The sequence below is a fragment of the Mandrillus leucophaeus genome, unplaced genomic scaffold (assembly GCF_000951045.1).
Source record: "Mandrillus leucophaeus isolate KB7577 unplaced genomic scaffold, Mleu.le_1.0 Scaffold855, whole genome shotgun sequence".
In the NCBI taxonomy this organism is placed as follows: domain Eukaryota; kingdom Metazoa; phylum Chordata; class Mammalia; order Primates; family Cercopithecidae; genus Mandrillus; species Mandrillus leucophaeus.
The window spans coordinates 929,528-946,291 of record NW_012109308.1 but is presented as its reverse complement, the minus strand read 5'-3'; the positions used below and the strand labels follow the sequence as shown (position 1 = coordinate 946,291).

Below are 16,764 nucleotides of genomic sequence, written 5' to 3'. Positions count from 1 at the left end.
CTTAAGCCTCATGATTATAAAGACCTTGAACACACAACAACTCTATGCTCTGTGCCTGGCACATGGTAGGTCTTCTTGGGGAGGTGATGTCTGGGCTGAGGACTGTGAGATTCACCCTGCTGAGAGCACCAGCCTATGAGTATTTGTTGAGAGGATGAACAGGATCTCTGAAGAAGATTCTCTTGAACTACCTTGCATTCAAATCAGGCAACTGAGCGACAATGAGAGCGATGATAAAATGAGTAGCTGCCATTTTCTGACGATTAATACATGCCAGATCTCACGAGAAGCACTTTAAGGGCATTATCTTTCTCAGTGTTTACAGCCACCCTACAAGTTAGCCACTATTACTAATATTTTTTCTGCTCTAAGGAGGCAGGAAGTAAGACTCAGAGATAATAAGGAGACAGCCTGGTGTCACCGAGCACATCAATGCAAAGTTGGGACCAGAACTCAGTGGTGGCTGACACCAAGGCCCACACAGATGACTACAACCACGTGCCAGATATAGACTTTCACCCCTGCAGGGGGTTGACTACCCGACTGGGTCTGGGTGAGAGTTTCTCCTGGCATTATAAATCTTTGACATGGGAACAAAGAGTATCTCTTTAGCTGGTTTGAATCAGGAGAGATGCTCGATTTCCTTCCAAATGTGGCTGAGATGCCTGCAGGCCCTGGTCACGGGTATGTTCAGGGAAGTTTCTGCTTTTTGGGAGGGGCAACTTGGAACACCATACCTAGGGGCCAGAGGTGACAGGGTTTGGTCCATATAACTGCGAGCTAGTTTGTTCATCTCTTTCCGTGGGTGTCAGCAATTGCAGCCTCAAACTTGCTTTCCGACTTCACTCTTTTCCATGCTCTTAGATGGCAATTTTCCAAGAGAAGCTCAACTTCATTCCTTCAGGGCATTCCTTTAGGTTTATATCCTGTTTTCCTGAAAGAAAATCTGTATTTGAGAGATGCTCAGAGATTGAGCGTTTCATACATGAGAAGTACGGGCTTGCAAGCTGAGTGACTTTAGACAAATTACTTCATCTCTGTGTGCCTCAGTTTCCTCAACATTAAATCAGGATACTAATAGCAGCTATGTCATTGGATGGTTGTGAGGATTAAGTGAATTCACATAAAGCATTTAGAACAGTGCTGGGAACACAGCAGCCGTTTAATAAGTGTTAGCTCATTATAATAATAGTAATTTTATTATTTGGATAATGATTATGATGATCATGCCCCTAAATGTGTCAGGGCTGGGAATGCATGTCAGTCCTTGATAAAGGGACAGGAGGCCTCTTTCTGGTTACCACAACATTGCCTGGGGCTGTCACACCCACAAGATTCTGTAAAACAGAAGAGTGGCCAACATTACACAATAAAGTAAGTCTCTTTTCCTAATGAGGCTTCCATAGCTATTTATTGAAAAGTACCCAAGAACAGGATCATTTTCCAACCTTATCTTTGTTCTCCTACCTTTTCCTCCCTCTGTGTGAGAATGGATTTGTTCTCTGTACCCTGCCTGGAACACGCCTTGTCTCCTTCTTACGGTCTCATTAATTATGCATTTAATATCAGCAGGAACAGCATCCATCACTGACTGCTGCCTGTCTTGGCAGCCACTGACCAGAGGAGGGGCAGGTGCAATGAGATTATCCCTAATATCTTTCCCAGAACTGTGGTTTTGTGATTCAAAGGGCAGAAAGTAAGAAGCTTGGTGACTGCCACTCTGTAGGTGACAAGAACTGGGAATTATAAAAATGGCGTTTCCTGCTTGCGGCTGAGATCACTTGCATTCTAGGCCCTATTCAGGATGCTGGTCCTTGGTGTCTGCATCAGTTCACGTGGTCAGGGAAGACAAAGAGAGGATTTCAAATTCAAATCAGCAAGAAATTGTGTTTAAGAACAATTCTTATGGGCCCAGACTATTGCAACATGCTTCAGGGAACTCGGAAGCAAAGAGCACTGCCCTACCCTCAAGGATCTTGGAATCTTGATAGAAAGCTATATAAATCCATCTTCTAGCATCCAGGCTTTTGAAGAGGGTGACTAACTTTATTGGGCATCTACTTAGAAAATTTTGATTGTCATCATAATCTTGTTAGGTTGGGATATACCCATTTCACTGGTGAATTAACTGAGCTTCAGAGAATTGATTGACTTTTCTGTTAAAGGTCATCTAACCAATAAATGGGGCTGCTGGGATTTAACCCCAGGCTTGTCTGCACAGCACATCCTCTTTTCACTCTTCCGCTCTGTCTTTTAGGAATTGGGTGCCTTTGGATTCCAGGAGACAGCTTTATTTAGATCCAGAAGCACTCTCTGCCCTTTCTAATTCTTACTGGCACTGGGATAGAGAGCTCTGAGATGATTGGCCGGAAGATGAGACTCTTCATGTTGAAATCTCTGATTGGCCCTGGAATCAGAGATTATACTTGGACTCCAGAAAGACTCTGTCTTGGGCAGCGCTGTATTTGGTAGTGAGATGATTCTCTCTATTTGGGGATGCTCTAATTGGCTCTAGGTGGTGGCCATTTCTGCCTAGGCCTTGAGGCATTTTTGGATTACCAGCCTATCCTGGGAACCATTTTTGATATCCTGTGAAATGAAAAACTTCTAAAATATCTCTAGCCTTTAGTAGAGGTGTGAGGGCCACCTTGCTCTTTATAATGGGAAATGTAACCGGTGATGCCAAAAACAGGCGAAGGAGAGACACACACAGAGGGAGCAGTCATCAAAGCCTTGCAGCTTCCCATAGCGCCCCCACAGGGGGACTCATGGTGGGATGGTTCCACAGGCAGAACGGTGGGCACATGCTTGGGTGCAGTTTCCCCAGCCCTGCCTGCTTCAGCTTTTAGGCCCCAGACATTCTCTAGTCTGATATTTCTCACCTGAGTCCATACCTGGGGCCTTCGACTCCCAGAACCAGAAGCATCCGCAGAGTGGTCATGACAGCTGTGCCTCTGCCCCAAAGAGGAGGGCAGGCTGACTGCATTTCAGCACCACTGCATGCTGGTTTCTTTTTTTAACTGAAATTTGAGATAAATAATGATTCCAGGTCACTGAGAAAGAATCCTGATTCTTATTTTAAAAACCCTTGATCTCTCTGCTATAAGGACTGTAGTCTTTATAAACATCAGATGGACCAGTGAAAACCGTAACCAACAACAAAGCGGAAAGGACACTGAGAAGGGAGAAGAGTGATTTCAGCAGAAGAGCAGGGCGGTGAAGAATGCAAGACCTGGAGTCAGATAAACTGGATTCAGATGCCACCTTCACCATTTTGTAGCTCTGTGATGTCGGGCAAGATATTGAACCTCTCTGGGCCTCAGTTTCCTGATCTCTAAAATGGGGAGAATAATTATACAATTCTCATAGTTTTTTTTAGGGGGTTTTAACCAGAATGCATGCAGTGTGCTGGGTTCATTAATGAACTCATTCAAAAAATAATTTCCCAAGCACATGCTGGCTCAGACATAATGTGCGATACCATATAAACAAGAGTAAATTTAAAAAGAAGGTTCTTGCTTTCTCGATGCTGACAACCAGTAAAGGAGACAGAAAATAAATTAATTTTGTTGAAAATATGACATAGATGTTGTGAACAGGGTATAATATGGGTGAATAATGGGTGAATTCACTTTGCTTGGATGAGTGGAGAAGGCTTTTTTGCAAGACTAAGAGTTTACTAGGCAGTGATTCTCTCGTCTAGTCCCTACAACCACACCCTTTAGATACTATTGTCCTCCTTTTCTAGGTGAAGTTACTGAGACTCGGAAAGGTAGGGTACCTTGTCCATGATAATGGAACTGGTAATTGAATTGAAACCCTGGAAGGCAACCTGACAGTGTCTATAAAAACAAAGACAAAAGACAACAACTAAACATGCACAGACCCTATGTCTTAGAAATTCCAGTTCTAGGAATGTATACTACAAATGTAGTTTCCCATGCATAAAGATGTTTAAATAAGGGTGTTGATTACAGCATTGTTGCTAGCGGGTAAAAAAAAAATTGGAATCAAGCTAAATGTCTATAAATAGGGAATTTGGTTAAAATTAAAGGACATTCTCATAGAATACAATGTAGCAATAAAAGAGAATGAAGCAGATCTGTATATGCTAATATAGAAACATTTGCAAGATATATTGGTAAGAGAAAAAAGCCAAGTGCAGCAGACTTTTAAAAAAGATGTCTATACATACATTTGTTTATGCATAAAAAAATTCTGAAAGGCTATCCCAAGGAATTGTTAACATTTTCTTCTGGGGAATTAGACTTGGATCCAAGGTAGGATGGAAAATAACTTTCTCCCATTTAATATTTTCTATCATTTTTTAAAACTATGTGTGTATATTACTTTCATAATTTCTTGAGAGTTAATTAAAAGTAACTAAATTCTCATTATACCCACTAGCAGTATGACTTTGGGTGGTCTTTTACTTTATCTGGACTTTACTGTTTATCTCTGTGCAATATGGTAGTCAGAACAGATGACACTTAAATTTATTCCAGTTCTAACCCTCTATTGTTCTATCATTTCAGAATATTAAATTCCCAATCAGAAATCACCTCATCCCTTCCCCCAGGGCAAAGAGACCTGTGCATTTTGCTAAAGAGACACTGTAGCTTTCCCTAGTCAGCTGAGGTAGACATTTAGTAGAAATATCACCAGGCAGTTTGTAGCAGGGCAGAAAGAAAAATCTGGGACCCTTTGAAGAATTTCTCTGACAATACAGCAATTGATAAATAAATATTTTCTGGAGCCCAGCTGTATTCAAGTCCTTGTGCTGAGCATGGCATTAGAGATACAAATAAATGGAAGACAAAATTTTGGTACTTGTGGAGGTTACAACTGGAGAAGACAGGGCATACAAATTCTCCACAACCAATGCTATCATCAACACCACCATTCCATACACTGAGTGCTTAGTGTCAAGCCTGTAGTGGATGCCTCATTCTCATATTATTGATCCAGTAATTACAACAGTCCTTTACGGTAGGGACCATTATTTTGGGTATTTTACATAAAGGAAAATGAGGCTCAGAAAGGTCAAGTAACTAGCAGAAGGCAACCCAGCTAATAAGCAATAGAAATGGTTTTCACACCCTGGTCTGCAACACACTGACACATGTCCTCTTGACCATCAGACAGTGCTGTCACGAGAAATGAATGGAGCACAAGGCCAGGTGCAGAACAGTGGACTAACATCCATGATATCACACAATAAGTGCTCCTCATATCAGGAAGTGATCAGGCAGACCCAATATGTCCTGCAGTCTAGGAAGGCTTCATGAAGGAAGCGAGTCTTGAACCCAGCTTGGATGTAAGAATAGGACACAGTCACTGCGGGTATGAGAACCACTGTGAGTGAAGCCAAGGAGACCAAAATGCTCCTGTGATCTCTGTGGAGTCTGAGCAGACCAGCCCACCTCGGTGGGCAGTTGTCGAAGGAGACCGCACTGGGGACCATGGAAATTGTATGAGACTTTAAAAGCCAGGTGAATGCATTTGGATCTGATTCTTTGGGAACAAGAGTGAAGAAAGGCTTGGGGCAGAGGCCTTACAAGTATTCAGCAATATCTAGTTGTGACCACGGCTCACCTCTAAGAGCACTGCACAGAGCCACATACTGTGAGTACCTCCTCTGAGTTCCAGAAGGCATTCCCACAGAGCCCCATGGCCAGAACTGGGCGGGGGTGTGAGTGAGGTACTTGGATGTGCCGTTTCTGATCCACTAAGAAGATGAGGCACAGCTATGGCCTCATGGTTCATAAAGGTCTTCCAGAATGGAAGCCAAAACCAAAACAAAACCAGGTCCACTCCCATGACAGTTGAAACATATGTCCACCCAGAGATTTGTACAGAAATGTTCATAGCAGCATAGCGTCAATGCTATGATTCATAATAGTCAAAGACTGGAAACAACCCAAATGACCATCGGTGGATGAATACGTAATCAAAATGTGTATATCCATATGGTTGAATATTATTCAACAATAAAAAATGAAGTACTGATCCATACTACAACATGGATGAACCTTGAAAGCATTACATTAAGTGTACGAAATCATACATGAAAGGTCATATATTTTATGATGTCATTTATATGAACTGTCAGAATAGGCAAATCCACAGAGACAGACAGTACATTAGTATTAACAGTTTCCAGGCAGTTTTTAGCAGTGCAGACAGAAAAATCTGGGACCTTTTGAAGAATTTCTGTGACAATGTAGCAATTGATAAATAAATATTTTCTGGAGCCCAGCTGTATTCAAGTCATTGTGCTGAGCATGGCATTAGGGATACAAATAAATGCAAGACAGGATTTGGGTACTTGTGGACCTTACAGCTGGAGAAGACAGGGCATACAAATACTCTACACCCCGTGCTAACATCAACACCACCATTGCATTTACTGAGTGCTTGGTGTGTGCCAAGCCTGTGGTGGATGCCTCGTGTTTGTGTATGTTCCAGGGACAGGGTAGGGGAAGATGTTGGTGGGGAGAAGAGGGACTGACTCTTATGGGTAGAGGGTTTCTTTTGGCGTGATGAAAATGTTCCAAAATTAGACAGTGGTAATGGTTGAACCACCCTGTGAATATACTAAAAACTAAATTATACACTTAAAAAAGTGAATTTTATGGTATATAAATTATATCTCAGATTTAAAAAAAAAAGAAAATCAGGAATGGGATGACAGAGAAAATGCTTTTTTGATGGATCCATTCAGGGTAGAATAGAGAATGGCAAGAGGCTCAACCATATTTGATATGTCTTACGTGTTAGGTGGCATTTCTGAAATTATTCTCACGAGTAATTATAGATTGACTTGCTTTGTTGGATACCTATTTCCGATGTACCTTGCTTACTCTTTTGCTGTCCGCTAAAATCAGAGATTTCTCACTTTCATGGAAACACTCATTTCCATGTCTTGTGGCCACGGTTTTCTCTTGCCCTGGCTTGTGGTTTCAAATTCTCATCTTCAATGTGAGAAGGTGTAAGCTCCGGACATAAGCAGACCAGAGCTGCACATTTTCATAGCAAAGCCCTGGAGAAGCTGCTAAGTCACTGGGGTGCCGGGAGGAAAGGCAGTCTGAAGGGGTGTGGACAGGAGACCCAACCTGCCACATGTGTTTACATAAACAAGGTTGCTATGGAAACAAGGAGATTTGATTCCAAATGTTACAAGAACCTTTGGAGGACTTTGAGGAAGGGAGTGGCATGATCTGATGTGTTTTTGTTTTTGTTTTTGTTTTGAGATGGAGTCTCATTCTGTCTCCCAGGCTGGAGTGCAGTGGCGTGATCTCAGCTCACTGCAACCTCCACCTCCTAGGTTCAAGGGATTCTCCTGCCTCAGTCACCTGAGTAGCTGGGATTACAGGCATGTGCCACCATGCCCGGCTAATTTTTGTATTTTTAGTAGAGACGGGGTTTTGCCATGTTGGTCAGGCTGGTCTCGAATGATATGATGTGTTTTAAAAGGTTCTTCTGGTCTCTGCATGGAGAGCTGACTTTAAGGGGGCCATGAGCCAAGAGGCCACTTCAATGCATCCCAAGAGCAGTTTGGTTTTTGGGGCCCTGGGTGATAAAGGTCCAAGTAAAGAAAAAAGCATTCACTCAACAAAATGTAAACTGCATGAGGCCAGGGATCACTGTCTGTGTAACCGCTGCTCTGTCACCTCACTGTGGCAAGGCCTGGGCACTTAGCGGATGTTCCAGAAATATTTGTTAAATGCATCCCCAGCTGAAGACTGACCGTGGTGTGTTAAAAGAACCCCAGATGTCAATTGGAAGGTCTGGATGCAGATCTTAGCTCTGCTGTGTGTATAACAAGATGAGAGACTTAGGCGAAATACTTAACCTCTCCAAGCTTCAGTCTCCTCATCTGAAGGAAGCTTGAGATGAGGAATGAGAGCTATCAAGTGTTGAGCGATGAAAGGAAGATGTATGGGAAAGTTCCTGGCCCATAGTAAAATTAGAGTGCTTGTGTTGCTTCTTTCAAAGACTGGAACCGCAAACCCATTTGAAAGTCATACTCTGGGCAACAATCATGATGTTATGTTATCAGTGGAAGAGTTGCCTCTTTTATAGTCTTGGCCATCTGCAAACACGAATGAACATCTTTGAGTTAAGGATGAAGGTCTCAATGGCAGGATGATTTCTCTGGCTAATGTTACCTATCCTGTTGCTACAAACACTGTTGAGAGGGGCCGAAAGTGGGTGGACTTTGTTCAGCAAAGCTGTCTCCCACCTGCTCCTTGCAGGACCTTGGCATCTTGCAACAATTGCCCTTGAGCACCAAAACCCTAGGTGGTATCACTGGCTTTGGTACCAAAGGAACCACTGGAATAAAGAAAAGCACAACAGCAATGAGGCTAGCAGGGATTTTTGAGCTCTTACTGTGATTCATGTCTTTAAACACCTCATTTTGTGTCATCTTTATCACAGCTTTCTGCAGTGGGTACCAGAGTCACCTCAGTTTTGCAGACAGGTTCACCGAGGCTCCGTGATGAATCCATGGATTGTAGATCCATGGTTTGGACCTATAATATCTCTGGTTCTGTAGCCTGTATCAATATTGCCATCAGTGTGGCCAATCTTTTGAGCAGTCACCATGTGCTGACTCCTTTACCTGCTCTATTTCACTGCAAGCTGGTGGAGTGGGTTCTAGTATCAGTGCCTCACATTTAGCACTAACAGATCAGGTACATGCAAAAATCCTTACAAGCCTGCATCTCAGCTGGGCCAGCAGGGGCTGTAACTGAACCGTGCATCGGAATCACCTGAGTGCTTATTAACCTGCCGATTTCTAGGTCCCACCCCTAGAGGTTCTGATTCAGTAGGTCTGGGCAGGGGCCAGAGAATTTGTATCTCTAACAAGTTCCCAGGCGCTGCTGCTGCTGATCTGGCAACCACACTTTGAAACCATCGAACTAAAGGGAAAGAAAAGGCAAAATATTTTAAGACAGAATGGATTGCAGGTTGGTCCTCCAAGCTGTCAGGTGAATTAGGGAGGACTTCCAGAGAGGCTGTGAATCCCTGAACTGTCTTACCCTTCATCACCCTCTAATTCCAGGGCAAGAAACAGCTCTCTGTGGCACTCAGCTGGGGCAGGTTGTCTTTCAAAAAACAAAACAAAGCACAAGGACAAAAAAACAAAAAACAAAAAACAGCAACAAAAACACCAACAACAACAAAAACTAAAATTCTCCTCTTCTCCCAAATCCTGTTGTCTGAGAGTGGACATGGTAGTGCCTAGAGAAATCCATCCATTGTCCTCACTTTGGCCAGGATGTTAATTTCAGAGTCAGTGCCAGTTAGAAAATTGCAGTGGGCACAATTAAACTGGTTCTGCCTCTATCTTCTGCCATCTTCGTAAATTATTCACACTACCCAGCGCTTATGCCTTCCCACTTCAGACCCTCTCCATAACTGTTCTCTGCTCTTTCATTTACAGCTGTGGAACAACTATTTTCATCTGGCAGTGGCTTTTATCACCCAGGATTCTCTGCAGCTGGAGCAGTTCTCGCACGCCAAGTACAACAAAATCCTGAATAAGTAGGTTGCATTTTTGGATTTCCTGAAGAGGGGGAGGTCCATGAGATCCTCTGAGTTGGTGCCTGAAGCAGAGGTTTTTGTTCCTCCTAGGTATGGGGACATGAGACGGCTAATTGGCTTCTCCATCCGTGACATGTGGTACAAGCTTGGTAAGTAGGCACACACATCCAGATACTCACATCGGCATGCACCAAACTCCTTGAAGACCATCTATTGGAGGGCCACAGGGGTTTTAGCAGTGGGAGCATGAAATAACAGTTCATTACTGTGTGTACCCCGGTTCTTAATAAGTGCCTGATTGTAATCTGAATGAGAGGGGGTCCCCACACGCACACCTACCCCCAACCCTGCAAGCAGCTGTGAATATGCTTCTGCTTGATGCCTCCAGTGGGTTACAGATCCAAATGGAAATTTGTAAGATGGACCAGGACTGTCATGGGAACTCATGTGCTCACACATCACACGGATGCTTGCTGCTGATTGGAGGGTCATTCTGCATCCTGTATAGCATGGTCCACAAAACATACTCCAACGTCATGGGGATAATTGGTTCTCTGAAATATGAGAGGGTCTTTTTAGCTGAAAAGTGACCCCATAAGCTGTCTCTGCCTCAGGGAGCTGCAGGAATCCTGTATGGTTTCCTGAATGATACCTGTGGAGGGAGGGATGGAACCAAGGAGGCATTTATTGAGACTCTGAGTCAGTCCCATGCTAAGAAGATTGTATTCAATCTTCACATCACTTCCTGTAAGATGGAACTCTTCCCCCATCCTTTTATTGATCAGGAAACTCTGAAAAGGAAGTAACTTGCTTGAAATCAAACAGCTGGAAGCCTCCGAGTATGGTTTTGATTCCACAAGGGCAGGGGCCATAAACCTTGCTCATGGCCTGCATCCTCCTCTATAAATATGTGCTGAAAGGATAGATGGATGGATGGATGGATGGATGGATGGATGGATGGATGGATGGATGGATGGATGAACAGTAATGAATTTTTTTGTTTTTCTGTCCCTCCTTCACTCTCTGATTCTAAATTGCTCTGCCCTGGGTGTGACTGTTGACTTTCCTACAAGTACTAACTGTGCCCATCTCTTGGATTTAATTTTTGTTCCCTCTTCAGACTATGCTTCTTGCTTCCCCAGACCTCTTATTGTCTGCCAGTTCCCAGGGATTTTTTAGGCGGTAGTTGCATGCCCCTTCCAGCAAGTTCTATCCACTGTGGAGGAAGCATAGTACAGTGGAGAGACTATCAGTCTGGGTTCTGTGGTTGCTGGTAGCACCAGACTCAAGCTAAGAGAAGTACAGGCTGGATAACAGGGAGGTTGCAGGTTGGCTCACAAAGCCCAAGGCAGAGCCGAGGACCCAAGTCCAGAACAGACTGCCACATCTTTGCTTTGGGCCTTGCTCTGACATTTACAGGCTGTGAGGCCCAGCATCACCAGGCCTAAGGTGGGGAAATAAGCACCCTCACAGGGGGCTTATGAGGGTCATAAGAGCACAGCTGGGGCAAGTGGAGCCATGGAGGCCACCACCCCCACATCAGAGTTTTTATCATTATTGTCATCCTTGCCCCATCAGGATGGAACCTAATTTTTCTGTTCTCCCTGGCCTCTACCCTCTAAGATACCAGTAGCACCCTCCCTAGTTATGACAATCAAAAATATCTCCAGACATTGCCAAATATCCCCTGGGAGGAGGGGTACCACCTCTACCCTGTTTTTCTAGAAAGGCATGTCTTTCTCAGTCTATCTTTTGTTTCTCCACACTGGGTAAGGACTGGGATATAGGAAATAATTGCTGTTTCATTTACCATTGCTTTGCAATGATAGGGGAATGGGGGGACATCGTGTAAGCACAGGCCCATACGACAGCCGGCACCTGACCTCAGGGTCAGGAACATGAGAAGGAGTAAGGGCCTGCAGCAAAGTGAAGATGACATGCCCATGCAGAGAAAAAAGACAGTCGCGGTTCCTCTCCAGTTAATTGCTGTCCTACTGCAGTGCAATCCCAATGTTTTCATACCTTTCAGTTTTTCGAAAGAAGCCAGGAGACTGGGTTTTTCAATGTATTTTCCAATTTATGAATACTAATGAAAACTAATTGAAAGTTTTCAAAACATCAGATGTGCTCAACACATGATGGACCCAGATTCAGTTCACTTCCAAGTTTGCATTCGCTGTTCTACAACAGCAGAGGCTGGATAAAGCTGTGGCAGGCTTCCTTCCCCAGCTCGACACCCCAGGCATTGCCAGAATTGCAAAACAGGGATCTGTGCTTTGTTTGTTTCAAGTCCTTCCACATGGCCTGCTCTTTTCTGAATGTCCTTCATTGCCATTGTTTTGCACACAGAAGATTTTATTTAGATATAGATTATGTTTTGGCAGGCATTCCTGCACTCCCAATTATGCTGATGAATGAAAAGATGTTACCAAATATTCCACCTGCTTAGAATCACAGAACGCTGGAGCTAGAAGGGCCCTTCAGAGATCGTACTGTCCAGCATTTTTCAAACATTTATTTTTAGCTGAAGACCAATAAAAAAAAATTCTCATGCTTAATAAGTAAATTGGATGAAAATAGAGCTATTGTAATTGAAGTGAGGTGGGAGACCCAGAGCCCGTTATAACAGGCTTCTCTTGAACTTCCCTTGTAGAGGGTTTTCTAGGGGGAAGCCCTGAGCACTGCAGAGAACAGTTGGAAGCAACTGATTTGGTCCAATTCACTGTTTTACTAATGAGGAAACTGAGGTCCAGAGAGAAGGGGTTTGTACAAGATCATGTAGTGGGTTAGAGGCAGAAACTGGACGAGCACCTTGGCCAGAGTATTTGCTCTGAAGCATCACAGACTCCCTGCTGTTAGCAAAAACCTGTAGGATGAATTAATGCAATTAAAAGACATATCCGTCAGGGGTTGGGAGTTGGTTGCAAACAAGAGGCATTGACTGCAGCTGCGTTAATCAGAGAAGGTATTTACTAGAAGAGCAAGAAAGAGCTTAAGAACCAGGCTTCTCTTGTTCCTGGCTACCTGAATCCAGGATTCAGTGTTTTAGGATTGCAATTTGCTCGATTAACAATGCCTTGTAGCAAGTAACAGCCACGTGGCCCAAGTCTGTCCCATGAGAATCAGCAGAAACATACCTGTTACGGCTACAGGAAAGCTTTTTTTCCAATTGAAAACAAAACAAGACAAAAACCAAGAGGCAAGGAGAGGACAGATTGAATGAACAAAACACATTTTTGCCCATAGGCCTCCCCTTTCTTTCTTTCTGGAAAACGACAATATGGCTGGAGGGGCAGTAGCCATCTTAAAGCCATGAGGACAAAACTCACATTCTGAGGATGAAGGAGCAGCTCTGGACCAGCCATCTTTTGGCTTCTTGTTAAACAAGAAAATTAAAGCTTCAGTTTAGTCATGGTAGTCAGATTTCTGTTGCATTCCTGATACATCATCTAATTCAACCCTGCTGATTGTACAGGTAAAGCTGCCAAATGAGGCCAAGAGAAGCACAAGGACATTGCCAAGGTCAAAAACAAGTCAGTGACTGAACTGAGGCTAGAAGAGCCTGTCTCTTGATCCCAAGTGCAATGTTCTTACAAATAATTTTTTTTCAAAGTGTATGCAAATTGTTTCAAAGGGCGTGAAATAACCAATGATCTATGTTTTTTCAAAGACTACTGATAATGAGTAAATCATAATGCATGTTAGTTTTCTAAATTTTGTTTTAAGGCCAGAAGCAATCAGGGCATTATCATCACGATCATCAGTATCATCATCATCATCTTCTCATCAAGAACAACTCGGGCAACCCTGTGATTATAAGATAGCTAATTGCAAATCTATAATCTCAGGCTTGAAGATTATTTCACATTCTTCAGGGGAAAGTCTAGACGAATTGTGTGTGTGTTGTTTTGGGAGAGGAGGTATGGGCAGGGAGGTCTTCATGGCGAGAAGGACAACATGTTGTTAAGGAGCCAGCCACTCAGGGGTTAATGCCATTTGTTGTTTTGGATCCTGGGTGGACGCCAAATGGAATGTACTTTTCCCAATAGTGTAGCATCATAACATTTGATTTCTGCTTGGCATGAAGCAATGCACATTTTGCGCAAATGACTTTGCACTTAACCCTCCCACGTTCACTTGGGTTAACATTGAGCTGCTGTGTTAACACTCGTTGTGGGAAAGAAAGACACATTCCAGAGCCTGGCATCTCGGCCTCCCATGAAGGGAGATTGGCCTGGCCAAACCTCAAGAGCAATTTGGCCATTACTGTTTAAGCACCTACAGAACGCCCAGCTCGGTGCAGAGCTCCAGAGAGTGGCACTGTCAAGTAGGGAAAAGTAACAAAGTGAAATGTGTGGTGGGGACTCAGGAGTTCAGGCAAAAGGGATATAAGTGAGGACTGTAAGGATGATTCTGTATGGTGGGGAAATGGCTTCTGAATTGGAAGGAGGACCATGTCAGGACTGAAGGAAAGACAGGGAAAGGGTAGGTATTCCAGGGAAGCAACCAGCCCAAGCGAGCATGGCTTTCTGGGGTTGGGGAGTGGCTGCTGGGAATAAATGGGAAACGGGATTAGTGTGGCCATCCATCCATTCGTTTACTCATTCTTTTAATAACCAACATCGAGCACTGTGGTAGGCTCCCCAAAGATGTCCATGTCCTAATCCCCAGAACCTGTGGAATATGTTACCTGAAACAGCAAAGGAGACCTTCAGGTGTGATAAAGTTAAGGATCTTGAAGATGGTGAAAGTGTCTTGGGCTATCCAAGTGGGCTCAGTACAATTACAGCACCCTTATAATTGAAAAACAAAAGCTGGAGAAAATCAGAGTCAGAGAGTGATTTAAAGAAGCTGCATTGCGTGAAACCCCGTCTCTACTAAAAAATACAAAAAACTAGCCGGGCGAGGTGGCGGGCGCCTGTAGTCCCAGCTACTCGGGAGGCTGAGGCGGGAGAATGGCATAAACCCGGGAGGCGGAGCTTGCAGTGAGCTGAGATCCGGTCACTGTACTCCAGCCTGGGCGACAGAGCGAAACTCCGTCTCAAAAAAAAAAAAAAAAAAAAAAAAGAAGCTGCATTGCTGGCTTTTAAAATGGAGGAAGGGGCCACGAGCCAAGGAATGCCAGGATCCTCTAGAGGCTGGAAAAAGAAGCTGGGGAAGGCAAGGAAACAGATTCTTCCTTAGATCCTCCAGAACGAACTCATTCTTTCCCAGACGTTGATTTAGCTCCATGCAACCCCTTTCAGACTTCTGATCTCCAGAAGTGTAATAAAATAAATGTGTACTGTTCTAATTTACTAAGTTGGTGGTGATTTATAACAAACAGCTGTAGGAAAGTAACATACACATCCTCTACATCCCAGGTACTATGCCAGTAGCTGCGGTTAAAGCCCGAAACGGATTAGAGATATAGCCCCTGACTTCATGGACTGGTGATCGTTGCACTGAATAGTTACACACTAACTACAGCATTATTTAATGACAGTTGTGAAGGGGAAATAGCTGTAGAATGGAAACTTGGGGCACCCACAGAATCGGCGACAGACTCCTGCTTAGTGAGTAAGTCAAGGATGGGCTCCATGAGGAAGAGCCAGAACCCCTGAGCTCCAAGCAGTGCTGTTCTTTAGAAATAGAATACAAGCCTCCTAATTATGAATGCTTTAGTGTCTTTATTTTTCAAAAATTAAAAGAAACAATAAAGTTAATTTTAACAATACATTTAACACCATATTCTAAAGTGTTATACTAAACATGTAATCAATATAAAATGTTACTGAGATTTTTTTTTTTCCTTTTTGGGGTATCTGGTGGAGTTTTTACACTTACAGCACATTTCCAATGGACTAGCCACATTTCAAGGGCTCAAAAGACTCATGCAGCTAGTAGCTTCCATACTGAATAGCACAGCCCTAGAAAGTGAGAAAGGGTTTTATTTGCAGAGACATGGGGTGGGGATAGACTTTGGAGGGGGGTCCAGGAAAGGGAAGGAAGAAGAGCTCATTCCCAGAGGAAGGCCCAAGGTGGGAAAAGCAGGGTGCGCTGGAGGAGTGGGAGCCAGGCAGGTGGATGGAGGGTGACCAGGTGAGAGGCACAAGATGGGTATGGGGAGAGAGCACAGGACTAGACGGCCGGCAACACTTTATCCTGCGAACAAGGAAAGTCATAGGGAAAAAATGCTGTGAATAAGCATGATCCAATTGGGGCTTTTCAAACATCTTTGAGGACGAATGAGAAAATAGTTCAATGAGACAGAGAAGAGTGGAGGGTTGTGAGTGTCAGCCATGGTAGGGAAGATAAATCCATCTGACCCTTTCCCAGTTCAGCTGTTTGCTTTAAAAGTGAACAAATGAAATGACCGGCCTGAAAATTTCCATGAAAAGCTTCAGGGAGCTCCATGAGGTTAGACCTTGTCTTTTCATATTGCTTAATCTAAAACTCAGCATAGAGCTGAAGCCAAAGTACTTACCAGCAGCAGCAGCAGCAACAGCAGCAGCACTTACTGAGCTTTTGCAATGTGCCAGACACTGTGCAGAGCCCTTCGTTTGCACAAACTCTTAAGCTTCAACAATTCTATTAGGCAGATTTTACTATCTTTATCTTACAGATGAGATCATGGAAGCTCAGGGAAGGTAAATGACAAGCACAATGCCACACAGCCAGGGAGTGGCGGTGGCAGGACCTGACCGACCCAGGCTGTCAGACTCAGAGACTCTATGGGGCCTGGAAGGAAGCTGAGGCTGGGCAAGTCCTGAATAATGAGGAGAGAATTGATTGCCTGTCTCAGAGCATTGCCAGGAGGGAGCTTTTCCAAGCCTAAGACAGAGGAGCAAAGATCTGTGGATCTGTGTTCTGTCTTCCCCTTTTGAACTGATTTTTTTTTTTTTAAATCAGCTCAGCTTTATTTCAAAGTCCCCAGGAGGCTTGCTGGACTCTGAAATCCAGGGAGTCATAACTTGCCTCATCCTTGTTCATTTCAGGGTCTGTGCCAGCCTTTGGAGAGGGCTTTCTGTCCCATGTCAGCCTCAGAAAGTCGTGGCTTACCCAACTTAATTCTCAGCCAAGTTCACAAAGGCCTCCCTTCCTCCTTCTTTTCTCCTTTCCCTCCTTCCCTCGTTTTCTTCCCTCCCTCCCTCCTTTTCTTCCTTCCCTCCCTCCCTCCTTTTCTTCCTTCTCTCCCTCCTTTTCTTCCTTCCCTCCCTCCCTCCTTTTCTT

At 43.9% G+C, this 16,764-nt stretch overlaps 1 protein-coding gene across 1 annotated transcript in view; it reads left to right on the top strand.

Annotated features, from left to right (window-relative positions):
- Positions 1–16,764, top strand: part of DOCK2 (dedicator of cytokinesis 2) — a 450,129-nt gene that overhangs the window by 354,800 nt on the left and 78,565 nt on the right. The window contains exons 31-32 of the mRNA XM_011968671.1: positions 9,452–9,552; positions 9,643–9,701. Of these exons, the coding sequence (XP_011824061.1) occupies positions 9,452–9,552; positions 9,643–9,701 (160 nt within the window). The remainder of the gene's footprint in view (positions 1–9,451; positions 9,553–9,642; positions 9,702–16,764) is intronic.